Source organism: Berkeleyomyces rouxiae, assembly GCF_048999995.1.
Source record: "Berkeleyomyces rouxiae strain 22BRR77 chromosome Unknown BrBRR77_ptg000004l, whole genome shotgun sequence".
Taxonomy (NCBI): Eukaryota; Fungi; Ascomycota; class Sordariomycetes; order Microascales; family Ceratocystidaceae; genus Berkeleyomyces; species Berkeleyomyces rouxiae.
Window position 1 is genome coordinate 1,804,025 of NW_027396494.1, and position 19,683 is coordinate 1,823,707.

General features: G+C 54.4%; 4 protein-coding genes across 4 annotated transcripts; 3 read left to right on the forward strand and 1 right to left on the reverse strand.

Moving 5' to 3' along the window:
* Nucleotides 1-9,852: 9,852 nt before the first annotated feature.
* BROUX77_004704 (uncharacterized protein) lies at nt 9,853-12,294 on the forward strand (the record flags this gene model as incomplete). The annotated part of the gene is made up of 3 exons (XM_073749496.1): nt 9,853-11,722; nt 11,792-12,168; nt 12,247-12,294. 3 exons carry the CDS (start codon nt 9,853-9,855, stop codon nt 12,292-12,294), a joined length of 2,295 nt encoding a protein of 764 aa, XP_073605161.1.
* Nucleotides 12,295-13,715: 1,421 nt separating this feature from the next.
* Nucleotides 13,716-15,538, forward strand: BROUX77_004705 (uncharacterized protein; the record flags this gene model as incomplete). Its single annotated transcript, XM_073749497.1, has 2 exons — nt 13,716-13,874; nt 13,979-15,538. The coding sequence occupies 2 exons, from the start codon at nt 13,716-13,718 to the stop codon at nt 15,536-15,538; spliced, it is 1,719 nt and encodes a 572-aa protein (XP_073605162.1).
* A 236-nt stretch (nt 15,539-15,774) lies between these two features.
* BROUX77_004706 (uncharacterized protein) lies at nt 15,775-18,519 on the reverse strand (the record flags this gene model as incomplete). The annotated part of the gene is made up of 1 exon (XM_073749498.1): nt 15,775-18,519. The coding sequence occupies one exon, from the start codon at nt 18,517-18,519 to the stop codon at nt 15,775-15,777; it is 2,745 nt and encodes a 914-aa protein (XP_073605163.1).
* A 621-nt stretch (nt 18,520-19,140) lies between these two features.
* On the forward strand, nt 19,141-19,563 carry BROUX77_004707 (uncharacterized protein; the record flags this gene model as incomplete). Its single annotated transcript, XM_073749499.1, has 3 exons — nt 19,141-19,143; nt 19,218-19,298; nt 19,375-19,563. The coding sequence occupies 3 exons, from the start codon at nt 19,141-19,143 to the stop codon at nt 19,561-19,563; spliced, it is 273 nt and encodes a 90-aa protein (XP_073605164.1).
* Between the last annotated feature and the right edge of the window lie 120 nt (nt 19,564-19,683).

Consider the following 19,683-nt stretch of genomic DNA (forward strand, 5'->3'; position numbering starts at 1 on the left):
ACCGGCTTGTCGGCTTACAAGGGCCCACTTAAAGGGACATCTCGGTGCCGTTAAAGGAAAAGGCTAGCAATTTTTCCCGCTAGAGCTTGTCAAAAGACGGTTAGCCGAGATTGGCCCATGGGAGGAAGCCCACGCTGGCGTCACACGTCACACGCATGACTAAGAACGTGACTCTTTCCGATGCCGCTATGGCGGCAGTGTGACCGGCCATCACACAGTCACAGCGAATATGCACCCATGACCTAGGCCGGGAGGAGTAGCAGAGACAATGGCTTGTACAAGTACAAGCATAGGCCGTCTCCGGCTAGTTTAGTTGGCCGATATTGTCACGTGACCTGCCAATTGTGCTTGTTGTACTTATACTCAGAGCTATCACGGCCAAGATAGTATCTAGACATCATTCATTAGTCACTCTCTGGAACTTTGACATAGTTCGGGCCCATGGGCCCTGAAACGGCCAGACTGACAGCCACGATGCTTGCACGTTTGTCCACCGCCAAAGATCGCGCGTAGTTGACTCTTTTATCCAATTTCATGATTCAATACTCCGAGATACCACGATTCTTCTACATGTCTCACCCAACCCTAGTACTTCATGTGCTGGTCATAAACCCCGAGTGCCTTTGCATGGGTTCTTTGTTTGGCAGTCAAAAGAACTCGGAGGTTATGTCTCCAAATACATGCATACTGATACTAGTTCAACCAGCAACTCTTCACATACCATAGTGTTCCAACTCGGCCAAAGGTTAAGCTGATGATATTGTCCCCGGATGCTTCAATGGCCAAGACCATGCACTTTCTGACTAAGGGCGGTGCAGCAATGCAGAAGTGCCAAGGCAAATTGTAGATGGACCTGATGCTTATAGGCTATGACTACTTGATGTGTGCTATCATGAGTATCGGGGCCATCTTGTAACTCCCTGACACTTGTGTCAACTACCATCTTCATTTGCTCTTCAGGATCTATTTATATGTGGGTAGTTGGTCATGAATTGGCAGCAATGTGGACCAGTACTGTAGGTCTTCACTCACTGGCTGTTTTTTAATACAGGCCGCAGATGATAAACTAACGCTTGACAAGTAGGGAACGTCTCGGCTTCACCTGGTGTGAAATTCTTGGGTATGGAGCAGAGAAGCAGTATCTACTTCCAATCTTGAATTCGCTGATGGACCATATTCAACCTGGTACACAGGTCGATACAAGGGGATTGTTGGCCTTCTGCTATCAGTTCTCTAAAAAATCCCGTACTAGGACAAATGGACTCTCGAGCCCAAAACACGCCACATCTTGGGTAATGGGAAATAAGACGCCGTTCAGATTCCAAGGTAATTTACCAGTAACCGTTTTGTCACGAAAGAGCTCAAAAAGTCGAGTTGAATCTATAAGAAGGGCCCTGTGGATATCCATCAGCCCCAATGTCAAAGTCCTGGCGATATACAAGCTGCTGTAAACAGTAATAATCATGCCATTCAGAGGTCATCCCTGACCCAGGAGAGCCATCTGGTTGAATGGATATCCGCATAGGCCAGTCTAGGTGTCCCTTCCCCCCCTCTCCCGACCTAACAAAAAACCAAGGAATTCGCGGAACAGATATTATGGACTAGAGGGAACTCCTCACCTCTTAGGACGAGCTAGATTCATGCCTTTATCAAGAGGTGACCTTCCATTAAGGTCCAAATAAACAAGATAGTCGATTCTCAGTGTATCAACGGAGCGTCTATGATCACAATCAGGCCGTGTTTCAAATAATGAGGCCATCAGCCCATCCCATAGATAGAATATCGACGAGACAGGTATCCAAGATGGCAGAGGTATCAAATAGACTAGTTATTGTAACTGGAGAGAGCACTACTATTTAAAAAAGCTGCCTAGATCTGCCTATTTTTCCTACCTCTCCATGCCTCACACGTCTTTCAACCCTTGGATACATATGTCTTCAGCCTTTTTAATACTACGTATCGAAAGAATCCCGAGTATTCGGACCACTAAAGACGGGGGCGGTGTAAAAGTACGTGACGGACATCAATATCAAGTCTCGTGAATATCAGTATGGCCATGCCCTGGGCTACACCGAGCTGACTGAGACGTAAAACAAGCCCCGTGTAACAGTACACGATCTTATCTCCAAACGCACCATCACGCTGGTTTGCTTCCTATTGAATGTCGTACCATCATTGGTCGCAAGATACTGTACGTAAATGAACCTGTCACTCGAAGACAAATGTAGTGTTGTACGTATCTCGTTACGGCAGATCCATGGGCGAACAATCGTATCATGACTTTCGACACGGGCGTAGCTATGGCCATACTGCAAATTCTTTCAAGCACAATCTGGTTCATCTGAGAGATCCTAGGACCAAGGCAGTCGTACCATATAATAGCATATATCTCGTACTTTGCCCGGAAGCGCCTTTTCGATCTTGTAATATTCACACATCAACGTACCGTGTGACTGTGAAAGCCACATTGTTTCAATCTGGTTATCCTAATTAAGCTCTCGCTCATGTCTTGTCGGGATATGTCTACGACTTGTTATCTCCAAGGGGGCCTTCTAGATTATAGACATATCCTGTCCCTTTGTGTAGAATTGTGTCAGCAGTATATAGCATAGGCAGACCGCCCATGTCCCACGGCATACAAAATGTCTGGGCTGGTCTGTGGTCATCATGTATGCAAGTAGGTTACACAAGGGGAGCTGGGAGGCAAGAAACTACCCGAAATACAAATCTTGGAGGCTCCAAATCATATTTCTGGTTTAGGATAAGATCATTCGGAGACCATTGAGAGTGAAATACCGTCTGGATGCCAATGTGCCATTTTCTTGTAAGACTACATTTTGAACGCTGAGTCGCAGCTGGGTCAGGCGTGGCAGCATGTAGCTAACACTGCATCTTGGAAGGCGATTGAAAATCCATGCTATCCATCTTAGACGGTAGCATTCTTCGTGATCTCAATATTAAGCCGATTCATGGAGATGCAGTCAGCGTTGGAAATAGAGGTGATACACGTCTCGTTGTTATTGATACAGTTGGAATCATACGTGCGTGACATCGGCAACATCGCGAGCATGCCCAACATAGGATTGTGTCTAGTACCTATGTACTTACGTACATATCACTTTATCGTCCACACAAGCGACTGTGAGGATATATACATGAAGAGATTGATTAGTATGTAGATAACGCCATTCTCGTTGTACCTGTGTGCATGTAGTTGGTGTGCATAGGCATGTTTATGTGGCGGGCTGATAACCCGAGACATGCTTCTCCAAGTATGTAACGTCGTTGCTTTCGATACATTGTTCTATTACAGACAAGACATATATCTAATTCTGTGACGGGCGGCAGTTGTCTTGGGTTTTCATTGGGAAGTTCACGGTGGCTTGTAGATTTATACAAGTCTACATGTATTTCTCCGAGGACAATATCCACCGCCGTGTTCATGTGTAGGATCTGGCTCAAGCCTAATATGAGGATGGAGCAGACCCTAAATATTCTGGGCGAGGATTCTAACCAAGTATTCTTTGAAACAAATCCTGGGAGCAAGGGAATGGCTTCCTCATCCCTCGCGGATAATGTGCACGCGTGCGTGTGCAAGTACATCCATACATGTGTACAAGTCCAGGCCGCATTCAAGCGCTGCCGGAGACGTACAAAAGCTTTCTACCGGTGCATACGTGCGGTGGGTGTGCGTATGCAAGCACCGCGCATCACCATACGTATGCATTTTTTCAGCTAATAATCTGTGCATCGCTACAGCTCCTCCTGCACTAGACCAACTGGCAGCTAAGAAAAAAAAAGCACAGAAAAGGGTGGTGATGGGCAAGACTTGACATGAGGAAAGACAGGCCGCCGCTGTGCACAAGTGGTCAATCCCGGACAGAGAGAGAGACACTCCAAATCACACGAGACAAGAAGGCGTCCGTCATGCGGAGAAGTGGATCGCCATGGACTTGTCAGCCAGCTAGTTGTCACATTGCATTGGGCTCTCCCCACGCCAAACGAGGATGAGCATGTACATACATAGTTACATGCATAACTACTGTGGATGTAGATGTGGTTTCTCCGGTTGACTAGTTATGTGCATGTGTGTGCATGGAGAGCTGTGGCTGTGGTCTAGTTGTGACAGTAGTGATCGCTATACCAGGTCCAGTCAGTATAACCAAGGGTTTGAGACATGGAGACACAGGACTGGTGTTCTGTTCTTCTTGTCTGTGTCATGTTCTGTGTCATCTGGTATTTTCCTATGGCTCTAATCTTGTCTTTTGCCTCTGGATTTCCAGGATCTCCGTGATTTTCAATAGGCAATTTCGTATTCAGAAGCGTGGAACAAATCCTTTGGCTATGAAGGCGTCGTTGTTCTTGTGCAGGACCACAGGGCAAGGCTCCCTGTGTACGCAGGTATTGGATACTTGTAGACCCGGGCCAGGGAGAGTCTATGTGCAGGCTGTTGCAGGTACCGGGTACCTGGGGGCATTCTTATGCTCTGACAAGCACAGTAACCTACATTGTGTATAAATGAAATATTACGAACCGATAGAGCTTCCCCCCTACCTAGCCCAGGCTTCGATACGAAGGGCCAATGAAAACAAGCGGGAAGACAAGGTACAGAGAAGGGTCGGTTAATGAGGCGAAGGACTGTTTGGCAGGCCGGGGAGGGGAGGGGGAGGGCAGAGGAGGGGAGAGTCAAAGCAGAACCAGAAAACATTAAACGGCATAGCATCTACAAGCAGAGATTGACATGGATGGAAGAGTGAATGTGGACCTCGGACTCCCGCGTCACGTCACGGGTTTAAGTATGTAGTCGTGTATAGTTAGTTATTCAATACTTGTCGTGCGATGTCTGGTAGTATTGATCGATTTAGTTATGTGTCTATGTAACTAACTATAGACAACTAGTCAACTTGTATTGGTACAATAATTGTAGTCTCGGCCCTGCGCATGAAAGCCATAGCCCGACCGCAATGTCCCTCAAATCTCAATTACAAAGTCAAAATGCATCTGATTCTGCGTGAGGCCCGCAAAGCCCATTCATCCATCACATTCGCACTGGCACTGGCAAACTCTTAAGGGGAAGACAAAAGAGCACAGACTCCTCGGCTCTCTGTATTGGGCCTAGTCCAAGTTGGAGCGCACCAACCAGCGGATGTTGCTGGAGGAGGGTGAGGGCAAGGGCGCCATTGTGCGGTGTCTGGCTTGATCTGCTGGGCTTTGTTGTTGTGCTGTATGTGTGTACATATGTAACTAGCTGAAGAGGGAGGCGGACGTGAGATTGTCTACGCTGTAACTATAACTACACGTCCTGTAATGAATGTGAATGGCTGTGTGGTGTCTGTTCGCACTCCAGACGGGTGATACGATCTCACCGCCTCGGGGGCTCCACTTAGGGTTGTTTGCGAGGACATGGCTGCTGCGAGAGCACAGGTGCGAGGGCATGGATAGGGTTATGCATAATGGGCCGGCCGTGTTACTCTGCGCCCTCTTTACGACGTTGATTTGCATGGCCAACTAAGTACTGGTACCGTTCTTTAGAGCGGCAGCTCAAACCACATCTTGATACTGCTAACCTAAGAAAAGGACAACAATCAAGACAGCCTGTGCCTTATTGTGGGCTTGAATAGCATAGACGCAAAAGCGCCGAGCGGGAAACGGGACGAGCAGCAGGTTTGTAATTTACAAGGCAGGACGGGGCAGGGGAGGGCTGATAACTGTGAGTGACAGGCATACATGTCTATATCTCCAAATATCTACATATGTATTTGCATCTGCTGGGAATTGGGTGTGATGTGCCAAGTCGAGGTGATATCGCTCATGTATGACATCATCCGAGTCCAGCAGCCATAGCAGATAAGAGTTAGTATGGAAGTAGTTGGCGGAGAACAGAACAAAAGGAAAAACAGGGCTTTGCATCAGACGACAAGGAAACAGAAAGAGAAAAAAAAAGCTTGAGCAAGAGTCGCCAGCAGGATGGAGCAAGGGCTGTAGGAGGATCTGTGTTGAACTAACTAGCTCTGTCAAAGCCCCTTTTTGTTCTTTTTTTCCCTTGCTGGTTGTCGACTTGAAGCTTCGGTGTTGACTTCCAGAAACGCAGCAACTGGTGGTGGTGGCGACAGGGAGGGAGAGAAGGAGAAGAGGAGAGGACGAGAGACGAACGCGTCAGAGAGAAGGGTTCACAACATGGCGAGGATAGCTGAACAGGGTGTGGCGTGCAGACGAAGAAGAGACGGAACCACTCGAGTTTCATCTTCTGGGCCAGTTACTAGATACATAGTTGGCCAGTTATAGCTGCGGGTAATTGTGTAGTTGCAAGCTGTTGTTAAGCGCTGCGATAATGAAGGCTGGATGGCATTGGACGTTGGACTAGGAAGGATTCATGGCAGCGCAAATCAATACGGTCCAGAAGAAGGCTTAGGACGCAAAGCGGATGCAGGAGCACCAGCGTTGACTCGGTTTCAACGAGTCCGGGCTTTAGTTGTTGGTATAGTGGTAACTAGAGAGAGGACAACATGGGCCGGGGCTCTCAAGCCGGAACTTGGCCTGTTCTCCGGGCTTGGTTTATATATCTCATGATGGATGGTTGACTAGTTCTTGGACAGGAAGGTAAGACCCGGAACAAGCTAGTTACATAGATGGGTCCAGTTGTTTGGTCCGTCCTTGGGTGCTCAGGGTCCCGACTTTGAAGGCTAGACTGAGGCTATGAGAGCGTCAAGGTCTTGAATATCGTAAGATGGAAGAAGAGACCCTGGATCCTGACAAGGAAGAAGAAGAGAAGAAGGACATGTATGTGACCAACTATGTACGTACATACATATTTATGTACACTGACACGGCGTAGGATGTGTGGAGTCCTCCTGGCCGTTACTGTAGCCTCACCACAGCCGTTTGAACGCCGCAGTGCCTCCTGCATGAAGACATTGAGGGCAGTTCATTTGTGTGTACATACATGTGTATGTAAGCCTGTCTGTGTACATATGTAATGATGGTTGTGGTGGTGGTGAAGCCTGTGTCAGACGGACAGGGTTGATTAAATCGAGGGCCAGTAGCCCCTTGCTGGAGCGATGTAGTAACTATGTATGTATGTGTAGGCTCACTAGGCCCGGAGAAGCTAGCTTTCAAGCAGCGACTAGTACAGGTCAGGTACTGTCAATGGATGAGCTACGAGCCACGCTACAAGCCACGCCAAGGGTCCGGCTCCCAGGCCTGGTGAGAGCCTTGCCTGCTTTGTTTTGGGCTGTGGTTGTGTGTATTACATAGTTAGTCCGTTGGTTAGTTGCACCTGACTACACCTGGCCAGGGGCAGCGCCAGACGACTGCTGGAATCTCGGCGTGTGATTGGTGAAGGCGGCGTCGGTTCTGGGACTTGTCTTGTCTTGTCTTGTCTTGATGTGATGGGAGGGGGCTCTTTTTTTTTTTTTTTTTTTACTTCCAAGCCATCTGTTATGCCTGCCGTCTCCTCACCGACGGGGTCGATATGCTGTGCTACTAAATATATCAAGCAAAGCAAAGCATATGCTCCGGGTGGTGGTGTTTATGCTGGATGGGGATTTGAACATTCTGGTGGTAGGGTCATGGCGTTATTTTGGGTTTGAGAGGAGAACGGGGGAGTGGATGAGGAAGAGGGGGTTACTTGTTAGACGTGCCTTGAATTTCAGCTTCTTTATGCTCAGTCAAGCCACAGGTGATTGATTGCCCTGGTTCCATGGTTCCCATTCTCTCCCGCTGAGGCACATGAGCTGCTGTGCTTTTCCTGTCCTGCAAGTGTCGAGCGACCCCAGTTCAGCCACTCTAAACTAGAGGCAGAGGCTATTCATTTCTGGCTGACGACCCCCTATTTGGGCCCTCTCTTCTCCTTTGCTTCGCTTGGGATATTAAGCATCTGAAGAGCCGGGCAGACAGCCAGATAGCCAGCTGGAACTCGGGTCTGGACCACGACAGCAGTATTCTGGGTGCTGGTTAGAAGGGGCTCCAGGGTGTCTTTCGTGACGGGCCCTGTGGCCGGGTGTTCTGTAGTCGAGAGCTCTGTAGTTTCTGTTGGCGGCGCTGTTTATAAGTACCCATCACTAACTAACTAGTTAACTATAGTTAGCTACCACAGCCTTTGTATTGAATAGACCCAGGCTGGCTGGCCCGTCCTGTTTCTCCCGTGTCCACAGCCTCTAGTCTGAAACGAGCAATGAATGGGCCACCAAAGCCCGCTGGTCAACTACAAGAAAACGGGCCAAGGTCCAGATCATCGACGTCTGTTTTTCTTTAGTTTTTCTTCTCTTCTTCTTCTGCCGAGCACAGCGCCAATAGCACCAGCACAGCGCAAATAGCACGGAGCCGACTGCCTGCACTGCCCCCCTCTCCTCGCATCGAGTCGAACCGAGTGCCGCGTCTCGCTGCTTTTTTCTTCTTCTTTTGCGCCCATCTCGTCGACGCTCTTTCGCCGGCTCCGTGGCACCAGAAAACGAAAGCGCCGATCCGACCGCGAAGGCTTCGCTGTATTTCTGGACGATCTGAGGCTGAGAGTCTCTCGCAAGCCCTGAAGCGAGGTCGAATCCGCATTGCCCAAGTTGGAAGGAACGCTTGGTGCTCTGCGTTCGTCCAGTGCAGAGCAGTTGCCTCCGCATTTTCCGCCCTTTCCTCGCGCAAAACAAGGGAATTCAACCCATCCACCTGCGTCCTGCTTGCTCCTGCCTGTTTTCTGCTTCCTACCTTCTACCTTTCACCTTCTACCTTCTGCCTCTCCTTCTTGCTCTTGCGTTGGCAATTCCCGCCTGCACCAGACCTCCTGCTTCTTGTCTTTTGTCGGCGTCTTTTCCGTCTGGCAATTGCTTGACCGGCTATTTCTTGGAGTTTTTTTTGTTTCCTTCCTCTTCTGTCCACCGTTGATTTTTTGCTCCCTTTCGTGTTGCTTTTGCCTGTTCGATTTCTTCTTCCTTTTGGTCCCCTTTTTGCTTCATATTTCGCTCATCTTTTTTTTTTCGCTTTGTTCCATCTCGCTCTCTGAACCGGCCGCCGGCGACCCTTTTTTCTCTCTCGAACTGCGTGTTTCTTTTTTTTATTCCATCATCGTCATCTTCGCCTTCGACTTTCCCGTTGTTTCCTCGCCTTCGCCTGTTTTGCATCTTGATTTTCTCGTCCGTTTTTTTTTTTTTTTTTTTTTTTCACCAACAGTATACGTACCCAGGACGCTTGTATACCAGAAACATCTCACGCTCTCTCGCTCTCCTTCGCCCATCCGCCCGCCCATTGAGGCTCCCTTGCGTCGCTGCTCGACACTCTCGAAAAAAAAAGCAGCCAATTCAGCGCCCTTTCCCACAGTCTGCGGCTCTGTCTCACTGTCTCTCTTCCTGGCCGACGTCACTTGGTGCGTGGAAAAAAAAAGGTTGGTCCTCCCGCCGTATTTCCCTTTGGCTCCCAAATGCGCCGTCTTGCGTCTGCTTGGGGCTCCTGGGCCTGTCCTGGACCGTGTTTTGGTTTTTTTCGTGCCCTCGTGCGCTCTGATGCTTCAGTCACAACAAACACCACGAGCCCGCCAGCCAATGCCCGTTCACGCTGACCTGGCCTGGCTCTCGTCTCCCGACCCGACCCGCCCGCGTTTACACTGCACCACGCCGCCTGGGCTGCTGGAATCCGCGCCTGCGCCATTCTGTCCATGTCCAGTCTAGGGATTACATTGCACCCATAGCTAACACCCAACTCTGCAGCATATCCGTATTGTAGCTCTGCAACTAGCGCCGCCGTCTGCCACCCAATCTTGACTCTCTCCGCCCTGCTTGGCCTGCCCGAGTCGCCTTCGCCTTGTCTCCACCACCTGGCGCGCGTGTTTTTGGCCGCTCTCTCCATTCTTGGTGCTCGCATCGCAATATGGCCTCCATCACCCAGGCCTATCCTCCGTCTCCTGCTGTCACTACCATGCTCCAAACCCCCCGTTCGACCAGCGCAACCTCCATCTACAATCCCACGCCACAGCCTCAAATCATGCCACAGCACCACAGAAACTCGTTCCATGCCCATGGCGCGATTCCACTCAACATGCAGCCCGTATATCGCCCCCCCGTGGCTCCCATCCAGCCCTACGCCTTCACCTCCACCCCGAGCTTGAACACCAATGCATCCCACCGCCTGTCCGTCTCGGCTAGCGGCCAGCGCCCTTCGCAGACCTCTTCCCGTGCCCCTGAGCCCTCTCGGCCGAGGCTGTCCCAGAATCTCTCTGCCAACTATGCTGGTGCCTCGCACAAGGCCGATTTCGTCCCATCTGCCTCGCACGCTAGTCACCACAACGCCCACGGCCAGGCGCCTCCACAGGTCCAAAACACCTTGAGACCGCAGCCTGACCGCTATCGCCGTGGCTCGCTATCCAGCCAGCAGAACCGCTCGTCTGTCGTTGCTACCTCGGGGATAAACTTGATGTCCTCATCCAGCAACCTGTACCACCACCACAACATGAGCGATTCCAGGGTTGCCCCGCTGCACAAACGCGGCTCGTCTGCCGATCTCTCCTCCAAAACCAATGTGCCCCTTACCTTTGACGAGGTTAAGCGGATGCGACGCCGCAGCATCCAGACTCTGGACTACGCTGAATACCAGAACATGGCACCACCGGCCCTGAGCGATCTTCGCCGTGCATCCGACTCCGAAGCTGGCAAGTCATGGCACAAGGAGAATGGCAAGGGCCTGCGTCTCGTTGCTGCGTTGGATCCAAGAGCACGCAGTGGCAGTTTTGAGAGTGCCGTCTCCAATCCCAGCTCGACTTCGTCGTCAAACTTTAGCGGCACTCGCAACGGAGCCGCGCAGTCTCGCTCCAATGGCAACGACAAATCCGAGCTCAGTATTCCTCCCCGTGCATCTTCGAATCTAGATGGCAGCAAGCGGACACCCTCGCCGCTCTCAGGGAACGTCACAACCACCAAGGCCTCCAAGAACGACACCGCTGCCGCCAAAGACAAGCAACCCGCTGTTGCTGCTTTGTCCAACAAGACCAACAGTGCTGCTTCGACAAGTGCCACTGCTGCTTCCGTAGCCAATGCCACCACTGCCCAGGCTGGGAGCCCAGCCGCCCAGAAGCTCGCTGCCATCAGTCAAGGGGGGAAATCTAAGACCAAAACCTCTCGTCTTCGCCGTGCCTTTTCTTTCGGCAGTGTCACCGAGTTCCGCAGAGCTGCCGCCCTTTCAACACAGAACCAACAACCCTCTGACGACCGCACTCCAACCAACAACTATGACGATAAGCCGCATGTTGTTACCATACCCCGCCCCCAAACTGCTTCCGCCATGCTACGCAACCAGCCCTCTCTCGACCATGTCGACGAAGCCGAACAGGAACGAATTGCCAAAAAGCAGGAAGCATCCGGGCTTGGCAACAACATTTACGGGCCCCGTATCTTTGGTGGCTCTACCGACAACTTGTCTATTTCGTCCACTGCCTCGTCTGCATCCATGATGATCCGCAAGATGGGTCGCGGCATGAAGCGTGGAAGTCGCTCATTCATTGGCCTCTTCCGCCCTAAATCAGCTGCTGGCGACCCGGCCGAGGAGACTACAGGTGTTGCCGAGATTACCAGGGTTAATGCCGAGGCTGACCGTGGTTTCAACATGCCTTTGCCGACTCGTATCACTGAGGAGCAAACTCGCACACCTAGTTTGACCTCTGACCGTGCTGGAAGCTCTGGCACCGATTCATCTACCCCGCGCAAAAACACTGATCCTTCAGGACAACCCAGGGGGATCCTCAAGCGTAAGTCTGCCGACCAGCTTCTATTGATATGGCGAGAATGCACACGTGCTAACATTCGAGAACATGCAGGCCGCAACGGCTCACCAACACGCAACACGGACATGGAAAATGCTGGGCTAGTTTTGCCTGAAATTCCCAACATCACCGACTCGCCCAACTCGAGTGCTCCGAGCACCCCGAATGACGATGCCCACAGAAGAGTTGGCTCGGTGGCCATTGGCAACGAGGATTACTTCGTCACGGCTCTTAAGTTACGCCAAGATGGAAATGGTTCCATGGCCTCTCGCCAGGCTCTGAAGCGCAATGCCACCTTTTCTCCGCGCATTGTGTTCCACGATACCTGGCCAAGCCAAGAGTATGACCGTCGCGGCGAAATTGCCACATGCAACAGACTCACGCCTCTTCTTGCCCAGCAGATCAAGGAGGAGCTCAACACCTTCAAAATGGTAAGTTGCTAGTTTTCACGAATGCAGACCCATCTCCGCGTGAACCTCTTCTCTCGTCTAACCACCTCATGTTTCTAGGAGATGCAAGTTCACGAAACCTCCAAGATCTACACCCACTTCTTCTGATTTGGCCACTCGCTGTGCTTGCAATGGCAGCAGCCCTCGCCGAATTCCCTTCCTGTTTAATTTCCCGGTTTGCGCTCGAGTCTACTACACGTCATCACCCAGCGACCAATCAGTTGTTTATATGTTTTCTACTCGCTGTATTTCTTCCATTATTATTTGCCCATGACATGGCAAATAGCGGTTTTCTTTTCTCTCTTTCTTCCCCTTGGAGATCGCTACGGTAACTCTGCGCCGCTCCGCTTGGCATGGAGACAACTCCCGGGCATGTCGTGTTTTTCTCAAGTCCGCCCTCGCCAGCGCAGTTTTTTCCTTCTTCTTTTTCTTTTCTTGTCTCACGGTTTGCATCAAATGATGATGTCGTTGGTGTTCTTCATTGCCATGCTGAGTCCTGCATTTTCGCACATTTTGTTATTTCTATCATCTTCTCTCATGTCTTTTGCGCAGAGGCCTGCTACAACGCCTCGAATCCGGGTTCTCCTTTTCTTGTTTTGCGGCCTGTGGACTTTTACTAGTTCATTTCTTGCTTTCTTGTTTTTTTTCTTTTCCTTTCTCCTCATTGTGGCGTCTTGTTTCCTTGTGTGTGTGTTCTTTTTTTTCTCTTGTTTCGTTTTCTTTTTTCAGTTTTTTTCTTCTCATTTTCTCTCTTTTAACTTGGCCCGCAGTTCTCTTTTATTGATTAAGCTCTTATTGTTCGTCGCTAATGTGGAGGCGAGTTTTGTCATTTGTCTTGTTTCGATTGTTGCTTTGGTATTCTTACTAGTTACAAGTGTAGTTACTTTTTGTTTTTTGGAGAGGGCTATTTGTTCTGAGACGAATCTGGAAACACTTACAGGCAACAACACTGGTTCTCTTTCAGTGTCTGATTCCTTCCTGTTGCTTCCTGGATGAACTTATGCATAAGAAGCCAAAAAAAAAAAGGTCAAAAGAATTGTTCTGATTTTGCAGATGATGCAGACAATGGATTGTGGCCGGTGATATGACGTTTTGGCGGTGTGTATGTTGTGAGATGGGAAAGGCGGTGTAGAAACCGCTTTGTTTTGATAATCTGCGTACTGCCCGGCAGAATAATAGACGGCAGCCTACCGACGTCACCGGCCCAGGCGGTATCTTATCTTATCTTATCACCAGAAACGGTGTAACGATCCGGGAGAAGTTGATGATTTTTTTGTACGACTGTCGTTTTTTGAGAACATTGAAGTTGACCCTCGGCGAACCGAGTCTGAACAAGACACTGATTTTTTCCAGGCTTTGGGGGATTTTTGCTTTTCATCTCTCTTTTTGTTTTTATTCGAGACTTGTGGTTGAGCATTTGTCACTCTCTGTTTTTTTCTCTTCTCTTTTTTTTTCTCTTCTCTTTTTTTTTCTTTTCCGCATTCTTCAATCTGGCGAGGTTCGTGCGACAACTAGGGTTGCTGTGGAAGATGGCGGTAACCAAAGGTGTTTCGCCGGCAGGCTCCCCGGGCGCTGCCGGCGTGTCGAACGGATCGGCGCCGAGCACGAAGCTGCACGGCCGGGCGTTTTACGAAAAGATTGGAAGCCCCAAGTACATTGTGGCGCCGATGGTGGACCAGTCCGAGTTTGTAAGCACGAAAACCCCCCCCTCTCCCCCCAACCACACAGATGAGAGAGGTATGCTCGAGGCTAACGACGTGACTGTTTTCTTTTGTGTGTGTGTGGTGTCTAGGCCTGGCGCATGCTCACGCGGTCGTACATGGCGCCCGACGAGGCGTCGTCTGTGCTGGGGTACACGCCGATGCTGCACGCGCGGCTGTTTTCGCAGGACGCCAAGTACCGCGCGTCGCACTTCCAGTGCACGCGGAGCGACGAAAGCGACGTGGCGGCCGGCGACGGCAGCGGCGGGGCGCCCTGGCTGGATGGCAACCCGGCGCTGGACCGGCCGCTGATTGTGCAGTTCTGCGCCAACGACCCGGCGACGCTGCTGGACGCGGCGCGGCACGTGGCGCCGCACTGCGACGCGGTGGACCTGAACTTTGGGTGTCCGCAGGGCATAGCGAAGCGCGGGCACTACGGCTCGTTTCTGCAGGAGGACCAGGACCTGATCCACCGGCTGGTCAAGGTCCTGCATGAGAACCTGGACGTGCCGGTGACGGCCAAGATCCGCATCCTCGAGACCAAGGAGCAGACGCTGGCGTATGCGAAGAATGTGCTGAGTGCCGGCGCGAGCATTCTCACGGTGCACGGGCGCAGACGCGAGCAAAAGGGCCATCTGACGGGCCTGGCCGACTGGGAATACATCCGCTACCTGCGCGACAATCTGCCGCCGGACACGGTCATTTTCGCCAACGGGAATATCCTGCAGCACGACAACCTCGAGGAATGCCTGCGCGTCACGGGCGCCGACGGCGTCATGTCCGCCGAGGGCAACCTCAGCGACCCGGCCATCTTTGCCGGCCCGCCGGCCGAGGGTGCCAGCGAGCTGCGCCAGCGCGAGTACTGGGTTGGCGTTGATGGCCGCGGCGGCTTCCGCCTCGACGGCATGCTGCGCAGGTACTTTGACCTGCTGTACCGCTACGCAGCCGAGAAGCCTGCGCCGCCGCGGCGCCCGCTCTTTATCCCGGGCGACGACGAGGCGTGGATCAGCGCGTACGAAGCCGAGGCCGAGGCCGAGGCAGCCGCCGCCGTCACTGCCGCCGAGGACGATGCTGACGACGGACCGGCGCGCAAAAAGCGCAAAGTCGCCCCGCCACCCAAACCCGCGAAAAACGCCCCGACCAACCCCAACTTCGCCGCGGTCCAGACCCACCTGTTCCACGTGCTGCGGCACCTAGTCTCGCGGCACACGGACGTGCGCGACATGCTGGCCTGCTGCGCGCGCGGCGACATGGCGGCGTACGAGCGCATCCTCGCGGCCGTCGAGTACAAGACGGCCAAGGGCCTGCTCGAGTATGCGCGCACGCGCGGGCAGTCGTGGGCGGACGAGGTGGAGCGGCATGTTCAGGCGAAGAAGGCGGCGTTTTCTGGCGCGCAGCAGCGGGCGGCGGCGGTGGAGAAGGGCGGGGCTGGCGCGGCTGCTGAAGAGATTGATGAGGATAGCCCCGACTCGTCGATTGCCACGATCCGCCGCTGCATTCGGCCGTGGTGGATCGCGCAGCCCATTGTCAGGCCGTTGCCCAAGGAGGCGCTGGCCAAGGGCAGCATTGCGCTGAGCAAGAAGAAAAAGGGCCAGGCGAAGGAGGCCGAGACGCGCAAGGAACCCGAGGCGGGCGCGGCTGCAGCAGTGTAGACAGCCGGTGGACAGATGGTTCCGGGTTGTCGAAGCTTGGATATAGAGTTCAAAAGTACTAGGCACCAGTTTTGTTTGATTGAATGTTGGGAATGAGTTTTTTTATACATGCTACTATGCTACTCAAGTAATCCTCCTCGCGATATGAACCCGCCGACGAAACTTCAGCACTCACATGAATCATATCCCCACTCTTTATCCCCCACACACCCTGTTCCACCACTCCATTACCCCCCCTACCGTCTGCCCCGCTTAACCGGCGGCGGCGACGGCGACCGTGAAAGCGACGGCGTTCGTCTCCGCTTGCCCGTAGCGCTATTGCGCACCGGGCTACGCGACCTAGAATACGAAGGCGACCGCCGCCGGCTGCCCGACGCATACCGACCGCGCTTGCGCGGGGGTGTTCGCGACGGCGATTTGCGCGACGGAGACCGCGACGCGCGCGCAGGCGAATCTCCGCGGCTCCGGCTCCGACTGCGGCTGCGGCTCCAGCTGTGGCTCCGACTCCGGCTCCGGCTGCGCGACGGAGATGCATTGCGCTGGCGCGGTCTGCGCGGCGTCACGGAGCGTGAGCGCGAGATGGACGAGCTGTTGCGGCGGCGGCGCGTGGGCGCGCGCTTGCGGCTTGGCTCGGGGCTGCGTGTGCGCGAGCGGCTTGCGCGCGAGGCGGCGCGCCGCTTGGACGCGGATGGCGAGGGCGACCTGGAGACTGAGCGGGAGTAGCTGCGGGCGCGGGCGCGGGCGTGGCGCGGAGAGCGAGAAGGGGAGCGCGAGAAGGAGCGGGAGCGGGAGCGCGAGTCGTACGACCTTGAGCGCGAGCGGCCGCGGGCGGGCTTTCTGGGCGTCACTGAGCGCGAGCGAGAGCGCGAGCGCGAAGACCAGCTCGAGTAGCTCGAGACGGACTCGCCGTCGGACTCGTCGGCGGCAGGGGCGGCGGGGAGCGCAGGCTTGGGCATGTTGACGAGGTAGTCGCGCAGGTCCTCGGTGATGGGGCCCATGCCGATGCTGGTGAAGTAGTTGATGGCGAAGCGGACGTTGCGCGGGGAGTCGCGGGGGAAGATGCCGTCGTAGTACTGCTGCATGTGGGGATCGGCGAGGCGCTCGCGCAGCTTCTTCATGCCGATGATTTCGGCAATGTCCTGGAACAGGATCTTGATGAAGATGCGGCTCGACGACGTCGTTTCGTCCTCGTTGAGGTGAATCACGCTCAGGGCGTGCCAGCCCAGCGCGTCAAAGGCAAACATGTGGCCAAAGAAGCGCGCGACGTTGCGCAGGCGGTTCGTCTCGAAGCGGTGGATGGTCTCGTAGGTGGTGGCAAACTGCTTCTCAAACAGGTCGGTCCACATGCGGTTGAGCTTGGCGAAGCGCTCGCCAATCAGGCCAAAGAACTTTTGGTACGTGTGCTCCTGCGCACAGCACTCCATGACCATGGATGGCAGCTCGTGCTCGAAGCCGGGCGGGATCTTGACGCGGATCAGCTTGTGCACGGCCTCTTCGGGGTCCATGGAACTCTTGATGGTCAGGTAGATGGTGCGGCGCAGGTTGACCAGGTCAGCGTTGGACTGGTCCTGGATCTCGATCTTCTTGTCCTCGCTGGCCTCGTCGTCGTCGCTGCTGTCGTCGTCGTCGCTGTCGTCGTCGCCGCTCTCATCGTCGCTGCCCGACACCTCGCCCAGGATTTCGGCTTTGAGGCGCTTGTAGGCTGCTTCGGACGCGTCAAAGTCGGGGTCGTACTTGAAGACATTGAGCATGTCCTGGGTCTTGAGATCCTCGTCGTCAAGCGACAGCTTGTGGGTAATCATGTCCTCCTCCTCGAGAATGTCCAGCTCCTCCTTGACGGCCGGGTTGTCCTTGAAGTTGTCCTTGCGGATCTGGAAGAGCACCTCGACGGCATACTGCACGCGCTTGTCAATCTCGCCCTCGTGCAGAATCTCGCGGAAGCGATCCCACACCAGCATAATGGGCCGCGGCTGCATGTCGGAGAGGAACTCGCCGACCTCCTTCATGAAGCCGACGGCGATTTCCACGCTGTCGTCGGTCGGCTTGTTCAGCAGCAGAAGCAGAATCTGCAGCGGCAGGAACTCGTGAACGACCTGCTGGTTGGTCAGGTGGGCCAGGAACGTGCTCGAGGCTAAGCACACCTTTTTGTCGTTGCGCTTAAAGGCCTTGCGGAACTGCAGAATCAGGCGCGACACCAGCAGCTCGCCGACCTGCGGCAGGCGCGAGTTGACGGCGGCGGCGAGCACGGCAAACACGGGCGTGAAGCCGAGCGAGGCCGACTGGGCCTTCATCAGCGAGCGGCAAAACAGGCCGCGGCCGCGCACTAGGTTCTCCTCAAACAGCTCGGGCACAATGTGCTTGATGTTGGAGACGTTGCACTTGTTGATCAGGCCGTTGATGGCCTTTTTTAGCGCCTCCCAGTGGAACTTTTGCTGGATGCGCTTGCTCTCCTCGCTGTCGTCCTGGCCCATCTGGGCCTGGAGAGCCCGCAGGCGCGCGGGCGGGATGTACGTGCCGCCGCTGCGCAGGTCCATCAGCCGCTGGTACTCGGCCTTGAGGTCGGCCTGCTTGATGGCTTCGGCCTTTTCGATGGGGTCGTGGGCAGGGGGCGGAGGCGAGCGCGGCGACGGCGAGCGCTTGTGGGGCCGGGCTGGGCCGGGCGAGGAGGAACCGGGGCGCCGGGCATTGTGTGGCGGGGGCGAGCGGGAGCGGGAGGCAGAGGGTGAGCGGGAGCGGGAACGGGAAGCAGAGGGCGAGCGCGAGCGGCGGGTGCTGGTCGGGTCTGGATGTCGCGGGGGCGGCGAGCGCGACTTGGATCTCGGGGTTGGGCTGCGGGCGGGCGAAGCAGGAGTGGGCGAGCGGGAGCGAGAGCGGGAGCGCGACCGTGACGGCGACGGCGACCGTGACGGCGACCGAGCGGCAGGCTGTTCTGGAGAGCGCGACCCCGATCGCGAGGCGCTAGCGTGTGACGACGGCGCCATTCTGTTCCGGTGAATTTCCGAGGGGCCGGGTCAAAGCAGGCGGCGCAGAAGGGGGTGAATGTTTCTTGTTTATTTCTTGGAAAAAAAAAAATTAAAATAAAAGAAATTCGCCAGAGAGAAGAAGCAAAGCGAAAAGGCCGTAGCACAGTTGGATTCTTGCGTCTATCAAATCAATCACTCGTTAGGGAGCTTCACTCCCAAAAAAAAAAAAAAAAAAGCGGCGAGGCTGACAGCTTCCTGCACCCTGCTTCTTTGCGACAACACTGCCGCCACATCGCCGCCACATCGCCGCCACAAAGCGGATCCCACCGGCCCCTGCTTGCTGCACGCTGGCGCGCGTCTCTCAACTCGAGCTGAGCTGTCCTGATTAGATAAGCCGGGAGCCAGACTCCCAGACCTTCCACGTCCTCTCTCTTCCAGCTCCGTCCAATGCCCTGATCTCGATCCCTGCATTCTGGCGCCGACCCTGCGACCCGTTCCTCACACCACACACACTGCCGTGTTGCTCTGCCGCTCGCGATATACACACACACACACCCCGACCCTTCTCGTCACGACAAGCCCCCCGCCGCCGCCGCCGCTTCAGCTTCTCCGGTCCACACACTACGCCATCCACCAACAATGGTACGCCGCCCCAGACGACTCCCGCATCTGCTGTCCGCCCACCGCGCGCGCCCCTCCCGCTAACCCGCCTCCAGCTAGACAAACTCATCGGCCTTGCCATGCTCGTGGCCGCCTCCGTCGTCTTCCTCTACTACACCCTGTGGACGCTGGTGATGGTACGTGCCCTGTCCTCTCCGCCGCTAACCCCCTCCGCCCGCCGCTAACACGCCCCGCCCTGCCCCCCCTCCATAGCCCTTTGTCGACGACGACCACCCCCTCCACAGCCTGTTCCCCCCGCGCGTCTGGGCCATCCGCATCCCCGTCATCCTCATCCTGCTCGGCGGCGCCGTCGTCGGCTCGTTTGTCAGCACCGTCATGATTCGCAGCAACCAGAAAAAGGCCCTCAAGGCAAAGGCCGCCGCTGCCAAGAAGAAGGCCTAGAGGTCCGATGGCGGGAAAAAAAAGCCGACGGCTGCCCAACTGCTCGGGCCGGCTGTCCTATTGTCACAAGCCCTCTTCTCTGGGATCGCCGGGCCAAACCACCTTTGCGTCTTTTACACT